The following is a 13,872-nucleotide window of genomic DNA, read 5'->3' on the forward strand; positions in this document are numbered from 1 at the left end:
CAGTAAGTAAACAAAAGGTCTCTGCTCACATGCTTTGTTGACAGCACCATGTAACCAAGGATGTGAGGTTAGGTGCCAGCAAGATATCCTGGCAGTTTTATACACCTTGGCAAAATGCTCACTTCACTCGTACCGGGAGTGCAACAGAAATACGCTGTAGGAATTCGAAACTCACACTTCTTATAGAATAAGACGAGATAAGATATTCCTTTATTGATCCCCTTGGGGAGATTCCGGCATCATAGCAGCATGGGGGAGGGGAGGTACAGGTAGTAGAAGACATGATACAGGTCATAGAATTATATTACAGTGGAGAAGTAAAAATAGGCAGTGTAAACAATATAACGATATAATTAACTCTTTGTCTAGTCTAGTGTGTTCATTAGATGGGTGAAATCCTCTTTCAGTGCCTCTGTGCCTGTTTTCTTAGGCAGTTAGCCTCTGGTATGCGTGCCATTAGCGTTAGCCACGCTTCTAGGCCTCTTTTCTTTTGGAAAGAATGATTTTATTTTTTTCTTTAATAAATTTTTTTTTATACAAATATTTTTTTTCTATTCGACTAAGAGGTTGGCAGTCGACTACGGCTCCTTTCGACCGATTAGTCGCCTAATCGACTAATAGGGGTCAGCCCTACAAAATACACAGTTCTTGGTTCTCGATATCCAATCATAGGCAAAAGTGTAATATAACATATTTCTAGATTCTGAGCCCCTTTAAAGTAAGCTAGCATGGAACGGTTGGTATCAACATATTTTTTGCAATCTCTAGTTTCATATGATACCACTGTTTTCACTCTTGCCTTAAAATTGACCCCATGAACGATGGTAACCAGGTCTGTTGAGAGTCGGGGGACGAGTAACGTTTTCCCAGATCGAGTGATCGCATGAATTACTAAGTACCTGTTTATGCAAATCTATTTTTAGAACGCATCTTAAAGAGCATGGCGCCAGCATTTCCAATGCACATCGATGCTTAATGCTTATTGACAGTGAAAACAGTCGGTTACCATTCAGTTACCATTTGTAATAATTACATTAGCGCCACTCTGCAGCCGGTCTCTCCACTCAACGTCAGCATATTTCTTGAGGAAAAAAGTGTTTTGGTACAGGATGTGCTAACCGGACCAGACCCCTATCTCTTTCATTCCTATCTAAGTATCTGTCATACATATCATTGCTTTTCTTTCATATTTGAAGTCGGTGGTAAATCGCTGACAATGCAGAATCGTTAATTTGGTCAAAAAGGTGGTAGAAAACTGCCCCTTTCTCCACATGAACCAGCATGCATCATCCATTGGTTTCTGACAGTCAGTTACCATGGCTACCACTCACTGCGACTCCCAACCTTTTAATTGAGATCGTTATTCATTTTAAGTGTCTTTGAAACTCATTTCGTCTTGTAAAATCACATCACAGTTTATTATTTCCGATAAATGTTTATTTTGTAGCAAGTAGTTTCGTTCTTGCTTCCATTTTTATTGTTAAGGATTTCCCCGTTCGAAACGACCACAGTGATCAGTCTTATTATTAGCCCGTCTATGATGGAAATGGCGGTGGGACGGTGTTAAAATATTTAATATTGACTGATAACAACATTTTAGAAACCAATATTGGACAAACCGATATATTCGAATCCTATAGGAAACCATTATTGAACTGTACATTCCTAGTATCTACTGATTCTGATTCAGATTATTTTATCGTCACAGCTTAATTTTTTTTTAACATACGTTCAGAAAAACGTGAAATGCTTGTTTTTCCCGGCTCCTCAACCGTAGTAGATTTGTAAACGATACACAATCTATACAAACTATACAATACAAGGTATATGTTTTTTTTTTTTTACAAGGTAGCAGTGTGTAACAAGTGTGCTTGTGTGGTGTGTAAGTCACTTAAGGTCCTTTCGTGTGTATGCTCATGTGAGAGTTTAGAGTCTGTCGGTAATTTGTTTGCCCGGTGCAAGTAGCTGTTCTTTAGGATGTGGACCTGAGACCGCAGTACCGTCTGCCAGACGGCATGAGCTCACACAGTTTGTGGCTGGGGTCTTTCAGGATCCTGTGTGCCTTGCTGACGCACCGCTCTGTGAATATACCTGCATGGAAAATATTCCGTCCTACCGAAGTCGACCGTGTTTGTAATAATAATGTGAAAGCGGAGACGCATATGATCACCTGTATTATTTGCAATAATGTAAACAATCCCGTTGAGCTTTCAAAAGAAGTAACGTGTCGAAGCGGCGACAGTGGCTCAGGAGGTAGAGTGGCCGTCTGGTAGGCTCCCAGTTCGATTCCCGCTCCTCCCAGGCAGCGTGTCGAAGTGTACTTGAGCAAGACACTTAACCCCTTAATTGCTCCCGATGTGCAGGTTGTGTGAATGTGAGTGAATGGGTAAAATGTGAGGTACAAATATTGTAAAGCGCTTTGGATAAAAGAGATATTATAAAAAAATAGGGATGTCCAATATTATCGGCCTACCGATATTGGCATTCAAATGTAATATCGGAAATGATCGGTTTAAAAAATTAAATAATATATATATATATATTTTTTACATTTATTTACCCAGGCAAGCAAGTAAGAACAAATTCTTATTTTATTTATTGTCAAAAGTATGCATAATGTTGTGTTAATTCCACGACAAGAGATTATGTAATGTTAATTACCTGAAATTATTATTACATTTTTTGGGGTGGGAAACCCTGCATGTATCGGTTGATATCGATATAGAAAAATAAGTTGGACAATATCGGTATATCGGATATTGGTAAAAAAGCCAATATCGAACATCCCTAATAAAAAATGTACCATTTACCAAAGCATCTGCTGATCATGTTTTTCCGCCCCGTAGTGGACCGGCTGCTGAAACCGGCCAACCGGCAGCACATGGCCCTGGAGGAGCAGCTGCGGGAGCTGCTGGAGAAACTGGACCTCAGCACTGCCATGAAGCACGGCCCGTCCCGCAGCAGGCGGCTCAAGCTGCTCAAGAAGACCATCACGGAGGTACGCAGCGAGATGAGCCTGAAGAAGCCCCGGACGACGCCCCCCTCGGAGCCGCCACCGCAGCCGGAGGCGTTGGAGGAACCACTACCCCAGACGCCAGCGGGCCACAGCACACCGGAGGAGGATGAGGGTACGTGTTGTCGGTGATGCAAGGCTTCTGTCCTCACTACAACCGACCTGTGGGAGGCATAGTCTAGCAACGCTCAAGACAGGGGAGGGGAGAATTGGATACACGAAATTGGGATGGGAGAAAAATAGAAAATGAGGAGAAAAAGTGGATAAAAAAAAAGTTGTCTGTTGTGTGCAGCCATAATATATAAATAGAACTTTAACGGTACATTTGTATGGTAGGTGGATTTCTTAGCAGTTAACAGTATAGACTTGGTTTGGGGTCACCAGATTCAGATTATTTTATTGTCACAGCCTTTTTAAATGTACATACTTTCAGAAAAACGTGAGATGCTTGTTTTCCCCGGTTCCTCAGCCATAGTAGAACAAAATACAACGATGTAGTATATAATCTATACAATACATGGTAAAAAAAAAACAGTGGCTACATAAAAAAAAATATTCCACTGTGTAAATAGCAGCAGTGCTGGAGAAACTGGACCTCAGCACCGCCATGAAGCACGGCCCGTCCCGCAGCAGGCGGCTCAAGCTGCTCAAGAAGACCATCACGGAGGTACGCAGCGAGATGAGCCTGAAGAAGCCCCGGTCGACGCCCCCCTCGGAGCCCAGGCCGCAGCCGGAGGCGTTGGAGGAACCACTACCCCAGACGCCAGCGGGCCACAGCACACCGGAGGCGGAGGAGGGTACGTGTTGTCGGGTCTCGCGGCTGCGTGGCTAAAAGCAGGGCGCGTGCCTCCCATTAAATGAATCCGAACAGAGTTTTGTCAGGGCGTCTGATTGGCGCAGTGGGCAAGGCGCTCACCTCTTAACGCAGGAGACGCTGGGTTCGAGCCCAGCTCTCGGCGTTGCTACCGGCTGGCCGGTCGTTCATACTAACACAATTGGCAAGTGTTAGAGGGTGGGAAAGCCGGTGGGTGGGGATTGGACGTTATGGACAGCGACTCCTACAGGTCTGTTTGGTGACGCCGGCGCGATGGAAGCAGGAAGTGACGGGGGCAGCGTGAGCCTCCCACGCGTTACTCCTCGCCACAGAGTTCGAGCTGCTGCGGTGAAAAGATGCGACAGGCTGCCTCCTCGTGTACCGGAGGGGACACGTGATGCAAGGCTTCTGTCCTCACTACAACCGACCTGTGGGAGGCATAGTCTAGCAACGCTCAAGACAGGGGAGGGAAGAATTGGATACACGAAATTGTGATGGGAGAAAAATAGAAAATGGGGAGAAAAAGTGGATGAAAAAAAAAAGTTGTCGGTTGTGTGCAGCCATAATATATATAAAGAACTTTAATGGTAAATTTGTATGGAAGGTGGATTTCTTAGCAGTTAACAGTATAGACTTGGTTTGGGGTCACCCGATTCAGATTATTTTATTGTCACAGCCTTTTTAAATGTACATACTTTCAGAAAAATGTGAGATGCTTGTTTTCCCCGGTTCCTCAGCCATAGTAGAACAAAATACAACAATGTACCGTAATTCCTCTAATAGTAACCCCGGCTTGTATTTGTTTCAACTGTAGCGGGTACCAGGCTTGTATTAGGAGGCCTGTATAAGAGGGAGGCCTATATTTCAAATTTTCAAACGGATCATAATAAATAAATCAACATTTTGTGTCAGTTTGAACCCAGTAAAATGTACTGGGTTCATTTATTGAAACCAAGTACTGTATGAAATAGTAAACAGTGCAATTACAGGTGGTCACTGGTCATTTCAACGTTTTCAAAGTGAAATCAAGTAACTAGCTCAGTATGCAGCTCAGTATATTAGTAACCCGGCTTGTATTAGGAGGCCGGCTTATAATTGCTTAGCTCAAGAGCGCACCCGGCCATTAATAGAGACCCGGCTTGTATTTGAGACCCGGTTACTATTAGAGGAATTACGGTATATAATCTATACAATACATGGTAAAAAAAACAGTGGCTACAAAAAAAAATATTCCACTGTAAATAGCAGCAGTGCTGGAGAAACTGGACCTCAGCACCGCCATGAAGCACGGCCCGTCCCGCAGCAAGCGGCTCAAGCTGCTCAAGAAGACCATCACGGAGGTACGCAGCGAGATGAGCCTGAAGAAGTCCCGGACGACGCCCCCCTCGGAGCCCAGGCCGCAGCCGGAGGCATTGGAGGAACCACTACCCCAGACGCCAGCGGGCCACAGCACACCGGAGGAGGAGGGTACGTGTTGTCGGGTCTCACGGCTGCGTGGCTAAAAGCAGGGCGCGTGCCTCCCATTAAATGGATCAGAACAGAATTTTGTCAGGGCGTCTGATTGGTGCAGTGGGCAAGGCGCTCGCCTCTAATCTATACAATACATGGTAAAAAAAACAGTGGCTACATAAAAAAAATATTCCACCGTGTAAATAGCAGCAGTGTGTGTAACAAGTGTGGTGTGTAAGTCACTTAAAGGAAAACTCCAACATTTTGGGAAATTAGCTTATTTAACATCTTCCCTGGAGTTAGACAAGAAGATACATACCTTTTTTGTCTCTGTGCGTGCATTTAGCTTTGGGAACAGTCGCTCCGTTAGTATAGCTTAGCTTCATCACTGGAAGTGAGGCAGGACAGTAGCCTGACGTTCCCTACAGGTTTGTTGATATTCTCATTCCTTCAAAGGATCCGAACCGATTGAAGTTTATGGGTACCATGACTTAAAATCCTCTTACCTTGACGATTAAAAGCCTCCCCAATTTAGAAAACAGTAATCCAATGGCTGGTATTGATAATATACTACTAACTACTGGACGCTCGGAGCTAACCGGAGCTAACACAGAACAGGATGGTAAAGCAAATATAATGACTTCCTTTCTGGGGTTTTCAAAATAAAAGTGTGATGTTTATAGCAGCGGAAAATGTTTATTTTGTACATTATCTAACGTTAACACGAACCTAAACTAACTTTAGGTTAGTTGTAACTAGGGATGCTCGATATTGGCTTTTTTACCGATACCGATATTCCGATATTGTCCAACTCTTAATTTCGATACCGATACCGATATCAACCGATACCGATATATGCAGGGTTTCCCCCCAAAAAAACTGAATAATTTCAGGTAATTAATAATTTCACTGGATGCATTTTGTATTTTTCTCCAATGAATACAACAAACAATAACAAAAAAGAAAAACAACTCAATCTGCATGTTCGAAAAGGAGTAGGAAGAAGTATACACTTATTTAATCCTACCCCTTTTCCACTACTCAAATGAGTGTACTATTTTAAACATAAAAAAAAAAAAAAAAAAAAAAATATATATATATATATATATGCAAAACAAAAAAACAAAAACTATATATGTATAAAATAAAATAAAATAGAAACAAAATAAAAATGTAAACACCTGTGAATTCATTCAAAAGGCTTTCTAAATGTAAGCATTATCTGTGCAAAATATGATAATTAAAAAAGTAAAAATTAACATTACATATCTCTTGTTGTTGAATTAAACCAACATGCATACTTTTGACAATAAATAAAATAAGAATTGGTTCTTACTTGCTTGCCTGGGTAAATAAAGGTTAAATAAATGTAAAAAAAAAAAAAAAAAAAAATCTTTTTCCGATACCGATATTTTCCGATATCACATTTTACTGCCGATATCGGCCGATAATATCGGTCGGCCGATAATATCGGACATCCCTAGTTGTAACGTTAGTTTAGGTTCGTGTTAACGTTAGATAATGTACAAAATAAACGTTTTCCGCTGCTATAAACGTTGCACTTTTATTTTGAAAACCCCAGAAAGGAAGTCATTATATATATTTTTTTTATCCACTTTTTCTCCCATTTTCTATATTTTTCTCCCATCCCAATTTCGTATCATCCAATTCAACCCTCCCCTGTCACGAACGCTGTTTCGTGCCTCCCACAAGCCGGCTGCAATGTGGACTAAGTCATACATAGCACAAGTCCCCTCCGGTACTTGAGGTAACGGCAGTCGCATCTTTTCACCTGCGCAGCTCGATCTCTCAGTGGCGAGGAGTAACGCGTGGGAGGCTCACGCTGCCCCCGACACTTCCTGATTCTACTGCGCAGGCGCACCAACCGACCTGTAGGAGTCGCTGTCCACAATGCCCGATCACCACCCATCAGTTTCCCACCCCCTAATACGGCCAATGTGTATTAGTACGGACGACCAGCTAAACTGAAAGCAATGTGGAGCGCTGGGATCGAACAGGCGATCCCAGCGTCTCTGCATTCGTGGCGAGCGCCTTGCCCAATACGCCACTTAGCCGCCCAGGAAGTCATTATATTTGCTTTACCATCCTGTTCTGTGTTAGCTCCGGTTAGCTCCGAGCGTCCAGTAGTTGGTAGTATATTATCAATACCAGCCATTGGATTACTGTTTTCTAAATTGGGGAGGCTTTTAATCGTCAAGGTAAGAGGATTTTAAGTCATGGTATCCATAAACTTCAATCGGTTCGGATCCTTTGAAGGAATGAGAATATCAACAAACCTGTAGGGAACGTCAGGCTACTGTCCTGCCTCACTTCCAGTGATGAAGCTAAGCTATGCTAACGGAGCGACTGTTCCCAAAGCTAAATGCACGCACAGAGACAAAAAAGGTATGTATCTTCTTGTCTAACTCCAGGGAAGATGTTAAATAAGCTAATTTCCCCAAATGTTGGAGTTTTCCTTTAAGGTGCTTTTGTGTGTATGCTCATGTGAGAGTTTAGAGTCTGTCCATCACTAGTCTTTTTGCCCGGTGGAAGTAGTTGTTCAGTGTCCCCCCGTGTTCGATTCTAGTGTTCTGTACATTCTCCTCTATATCACCACCTTGTTTTGGCCTGGCTCAAAATGTTAACCCAATGGTGTTTGTATGCGTTTACCTTCCAGCGGACACATCTTTGCCTCCGCCGAAACTCGAGCCATCGAACACGCCGCCCCGCGTCGACAACCCGCCTGGCGACTCGGAACCGCCCACCCTCAAGCCTGTCAAGCCCTCCGCTACCTCAGTGCCCTGGGAACCCCCCAACGGGCACCTTCCCGCCTCGCTGCTCTCTCTCGACAAAGACCTGGGCGCCGTGGCCACGCCGGTGCTGACGCAAGCCTCCCGCAAAGACCTGGACATCGTGGCCACGTCGGTGCTGGTGCAAGCCTCCCGCAAAGACCTGGCCGTTGTGGTGCTGACGCAAGCCTCCTGCAAAGACCTGGACATCGTGGCCACGTCGGTGCTGGCGCAAGCCTCCCGCAAAGACCTGGCGCAAGCCTCCCGCAAAGACCTGGCGCAAGCCTCCGGCAAAGACCTGGAGCAAGCCTCCGGCAAAGACCTGGCGCAAGCCTCCCGCAAAGAACTGGCGCAAGCCTCCCGCAAAGAACTGGCGCAAGCCTCCCGCAAAGACCTGGCGCAAGCCTGCTGCAAAGACCTGGGCGTCGTGACCACGTCGGTGCTGGCGCAGGCCTCCCGCAAAGACCTGGGCGTCGTGGCCTCGTCGGTACTGGCGCAAGCCTCCGGCAAAGACCTGGACATCGTGGCCACGTCGGTGCTGGCGCAAGCCTCCGGCAAAGACCTGGCGCAAGCCTCCCGCAAAGACCTGGCGCAAGCCTGCTGCAAAGACCTGGGCGTCGTGACCACGTCGGTGCTGGCGCAGGCCTCCCGCAAAGACCTGGACATCGTGGCCACGTCGGTGCTGGTGCAAGCCTCCCGCAAAGACCTGGACATCGTGGCCACATCGGTGCTGGCGCAAGCCTCCCGCAAAGACCTGGCGCAAGCCTCCCGCAAAGACCTGGCGCAAGCCTCCCGCAAAGACCTGGCGCAAGCCTGCCGCAAAGACCTGGGCGTCGTGACCACGTCGGTGCTGGCGCAGGCCTCCTGCAAAGACCTGGCCGTTGTGGTGCTGACGCAAGCCTCCCGCAAAGACCTGGGCGGCATGGCCACGTCGGTGCTGGCGCAAGCCTCCCGCGACGACATGGCCATGTCGGTGCTGGCGCAAGCCTCCCTCAAAGACCTGGACACGTCTGTGCTGGCGCAAGCCTCCCGCGACGACATGGCCACGTCTGTGCTGGCGCAAGCCTCCTGCAAAGACCTGGACACGTCGGTGCTGGTGCAAGCCTCCCGCGACGACATGGCCACGTCTGTGCTGGCGCAAGCCTCCCGCACCGGCAAAACCACGTTGGTGCTGGCGCAAGCCTCTCTCAAAGACCTGGACACGTCGGTGCTGGCGCAAGCCTCCCGCGACGACATGGCCACGTCTGTGCTGGCGCAAGCCTCCTGCAAAGACCTGGACACGTCGGTGCTGGCGCAAGCCTCCCGCGACGACATGGCCACGTCGGTGCTGGCGCAAGCCTCTCGCACCGGCAACACCACGTCTGTGCTGGCGCAAGCCTCCCGCATCGGCAAAACCACGTCTGTGATGGCGCAAGCCTGCCTCGACGACATGGCCACGTCTGTGCTGGCGCAAGCCTCCCGCACCGGCAAAACCATGTCTGTGCTGGCGCAAGCCTCCCGCGACGACATGGCCACGTTTGTGCTGGCGCAAGCCTCCCGCACCGGCAAAACCACGTCGGTGCTGGCGCAAGCCACCCGCACCGGCAACCGGCGGACCAACGCCCTCTTCCACAAGTCCAAGAGCGTCAGCCCGCAGAAACCCTCCCGGATGATTGACGCGTCCATGGGGTCGCCGGTCCTGGGCACCAAGACCTTCCTCTCTGTTGTGATTCCTAGACTGGAGACCCTCCTCCTGCCCAGGAAGAGAAACCGTAGTGCCAGCGGAGACGAGGAGGAGGAGGAGGAGAGCCCTATCAAACGCCTCGACACAGGTCAGTGATAACCGTCAAGCTCATAGCAAACGGCCAATCGTGGCTTATTTTAGGCTGTGATCAGATCGGACGCCCCTTTTTCTTGCGCTCAAACGTGAGGCGCGGCGGTGTACGTAGAGACTCGAGTGCACCGGGCACAACGAGTGAGACCACTGATTACCGTTATCTCAGCTAACGTTACATTAGTTACATACATTACTGCTCACAGCCCTCCAGGCGTCGCTGTTCATATCTCGGTCGTGGTAAGACCTGGTCGTTAAAAAAAAAATTAATAAATTTTTTATTTTTTTTTAAATTCGGTTTCTCACTTGATTCGATACTCGGTAGTACCGACGTGTTTCGGTTCGGTACCTCAAAAGTACCGAATTCGGTACCCATCCCTACTGACCGCGAGGCGCGAACACAACCATCGAAAACAATTGAAAGAAAAAGGTGTCCGATGTGATCACAGCCTTACGTATAATTTTTTCTCAACACACATCTGTTTATGTGATATCATTAGGAAGGAAAGTAGGTGAGCTCTTGTCTGACTTTCTTCCAGGAATAGCTAATGGCTTCGTGGTGGCGGAGGAGGAGGAGGAACGGCCCCAGGAGCCCCGGCGACGCTGCGCCTCGGAGTCGAGCATCTCCTCCAGCGGGAGCCTGCTCTGTAGCACAAGGTACTGAGACGGCACCCAACAGCACTGCTTATGAGGAGCATGTTCCAGCTAGGCTTTTATCAAGAGAGATAACATGCAGATTCAGCACATCCTGCAGCAAACTTAGTCTTAGTTCAATGTAAAAGTGATCAGTTGTCCCCCTGATGTCCCTTAGTACTGTCATCGTGCCAAAAATTGGCAAAGGGAGGCCGCCTGTGGCACGTCGGAGCACTGTGGATGATAAAAGTACTCTCGTCACCTGTATCGAGAACGGGGAGTTCACCAAAGCAGCCAAGATTGCGTCAGGTGAGGCTTTATGTTAATTGCCTTTAGTACAGCGACACAAAAACGTAAAGTCATTCAGTGAGGAATTTACTGTAACTGTGCGTTGGGAAGGGAGAATTGGCATGGATATTATATATAAAAAAAAAATTGGTTAATGTGTTAACTATTGGTTGGCCAAGCCTCTTTCTATGCCTCCACTCCTTTCCCTAACAATTGGTGAGACTGACCAAAGTTGGAATTGTTAAGTTCCAACTTAAACTCATTAAACAAGAAGGTATATAAACGCATCCTGTAATGTGCCTGTGTGCCAGCATGATCTTGGTTTTGTCTTCATCTTCTCCAGCATAGCATGTTGCTACTGCCACAGGGTGTAGCCCTGCATTAGCAACGTAGCATGTTGCTACTGCCACAGGGTGTAGCCCTGCATTAGCAGCATAGCATGTTGCTACTGCCACATGGTATAGCCTGCATTAGCAGCATAGCATGTTGCTACTGCCACAGGGTATAGCCTGCATTAGCAGCATAGCATGTTGCTACTGCCACATGGTATAGCCCTGCATTAGCAGCATAGCATGTTGCTACCGCCACATGGTATAGCCCTGCATTAGCAGCATAGCATGTTGCTACTGCCACAGGGTATAGCCTGCATTAGCAGCATAGCATGTTGCTACCGCCACATGGTATAGCCCGCATTAGCAGCATAGCATGTTGCTACTGCCACAGGGTATAGCCCGCATTAGCACTTCTCAAAATAGGGTCTTTTGAGGTAATCACCAGAAATGTGAAATTGTAAATCTTTCATTTGTCCAAGATTTGAAGCATTCGAATGTCTCCTGAAATGCTCCGTGTGGGAATTCAGAGGGATCGCTAAATGAAGCTCCTCCGTGGACAGGGCTACGCTTTGTCACTGAAATCAAATAGAATCTGAATCTAATCTAAAAAGAATATCTGTTTTCAAATTCCTATCCTTCTCTTTGAGAGCAATGGATGCAATCACTGTCGTACTATAAATGTGTTCCTAGGCTTTCCTCTTTAGAACATGTGTGGTTGTGCCATGTAAACACTATGTGTATCAGTCATTTAGTCAATATTGGAGACGGCTCATGCCCAAACTAATGACTCCGGAGATTTTTCAAGGAAGCACAGCATTTATTTTTTACTACTAATTAGCTAAATGTAAATACGATTTCACTTCCCTCACTAATTCGTTCCCCACAGTAATGATCTGTACTATCCTGCGCTAAATCAAATCTGAAAACCATTGAGATTTCTTTGGATGTGGATGTCCTGAGCCAATAAGTATCTATGTAGAAATCATCAAGAAAAAAACGATGGTCTGAGTGCTCGTGAGATTCTGCCATCAAATCTTCTATTGATCCCTTTCTCGCCGGCTTGCCGCGCTCTTAAAGTAGACTCACGGCAGAAGATTGTGAAGTTGAGAAATGATGACTGATACTCAAGTGATGTGTCCCAACTTTGGCCTCATCGTCATGGTGATATGGAGATTTTCTTTATTATTAAATATATCTTTGTTATGGACCCTATTTTGACCTAAATGCCTGGAAACCACCGTCTCCTTGCCAATCTCTAGACTAATAAAAAGAGCCTACCTCCGATACACTATTCCACCAGTCGGCCCTCCGTCCCACCCTTACTAACATCAGACCGAGTACCCTCTACATCAACCTCACATGGTTTTGCATAATTCATAAAGACCAATCAAAATGGAATATGTACTTTGTGAGCATAATGTGTGTCTACATTACATACACTGTGTCCTGTGCAAGTGTTAATGCCCCCTTCCCCCCATCCTTGTACGCATGACTTTGTTTAGACTAGTTGTGCTCTCTGTCTGTTTGCAGTGAAACCCCCATAACTTGCTTGTCGTTATTCCTGCTCCCTTAGAAGTTGGCAACGGAAATATGTGGATGCCCACTAGTGCCTCTGCATTTGTTCTGGAGCCTCTTAAGCTAGTTTGGGCAAAGTGTAGTGGATATCCCTCCTACCCTGCCGTGGTGAGTGAGAGTATGCGCATGTTGTACCCAGAGACCTGGCCATCTCTCTCTGTCTCATTTCCCATTCCATTTCTCTCATCCGTAAGTAGGGTTGGGTATCGTTAGATTTTTTTTTATCCCGGTGCCAAATTCGATTTAATAAAAAACCAAGCCAACACAGAATTTCCAATTTTTAAAGCTAGTTTTGGAAAGAAACTTGAAATGCCCTTTAAGAAACCATGAGCGACATTAACCTTAAACGACGCTTGTTTTATATTGCAAATGTGGCAGGGGTAGGACACCACAGATAATTTCTAGGTCATAGTGTGTTCCAGGGAGACTTTATTAACTCTGTTGTAGGGCTGTACCGAATGCTTCGAAGCTTCGATCATAATGTTGACATTCGAATTCTAAATCAACATTCAAATTTTTAATTTTTAATACAATTTAAATTTTTTATTTTTTTTTGTATCTTTTTGTTGTTGTGTCTATTCAATCTGTTTAAACCAATGGGGGTTTTCTTCACAGTTGCAGTTAAAGATTAGGCTACACTAATATTATAATATTATACTATAAGACGTCACCATCACTTTCATACCAACCGCGCCCTTATTGGATTATTTATGTTGACGAAACTGATGAGTTATATTCATTAAAGAAAGTTGATTTAATAAAAGAAAAATACTAATTTAATCAGATTAATCACTTTATTCAAATTGAGATTCAGTAAAAAAAAAAACGTATTAAAAAAATATTTTCTTTTTCTTTTTTAGTAATTTTTTTTAATAGACATTCGAAGCTTCGTTCGAATACTTCAATCGAAGCTTCGAATGTTAAAAAATTACATTCGGTACAGCCCTACTCTGTTGTAATGATATGTCTTTGCGTTTTCCCAAAACTACATAGTGCAGCTTTAACCTTGAATTTCATCTCTTCACATAACCAGAGTTACACACGTAGCCCCCCGCACTCGCCTGCTCTGAAAGCTTGCAACCAGGGGGGACAGCCCCTCAGCTCCGACACATGGCATCACCAGACTGCCTACAGTATGTACAGTGTATTTAATTGCCTAGTTGTTG

General features: G+C 45.8%; 1 protein-coding gene across 5 annotated transcripts in view; it reads left to right on the top strand.

Annotated features, from left to right (window-relative positions):
• LOC311245225 (uncharacterized protein) overlaps window positions 1-13,872 on the top strand; it is a 50,850-nt gene that overhangs the window by 13,954 nt on the left and 23,024 nt on the right. For 2 of the 5 annotated variants that reach the window (XM_084335051.1, XM_084335055.1), the window contains exons 7-12: window positions 2,847-3,128; window positions 3,586-3,810; window positions 5,073-5,294; window positions 7,954-9,876; window positions 10,418-10,535; window positions 10,690-10,820. In XM_084335051.1, coding sequence (XP_084191177.1) covers window positions 2,847-3,128; window positions 3,586-3,810; window positions 5,073-5,294; window positions 7,954-9,876; window positions 10,418-10,535; window positions 10,690-10,820 — 2,901 coding nt within the window. The remainder of the gene's footprint in view (window positions 1-2,846; window positions 3,129-3,585; window positions 3,811-5,072; window positions 5,295-7,953; window positions 9,877-10,417; window positions 10,536-10,689; window positions 10,821-13,872) is intronic. The other 3 variants (XM_084335052.1, XM_084335053.1, XM_084335054.1) reach the window with 3 other exon arrangements.

Source organism: Notolepis coatsorum (assembly GCF_963971535.1).
Source record: "Notolepis coatsorum genome assembly, chromosome: 18".
Lineage (NCBI taxonomy): Eukaryota > Metazoa > Chordata > Actinopteri > Aulopiformes > Paralepididae > Notolepis > Notolepis coatsorum.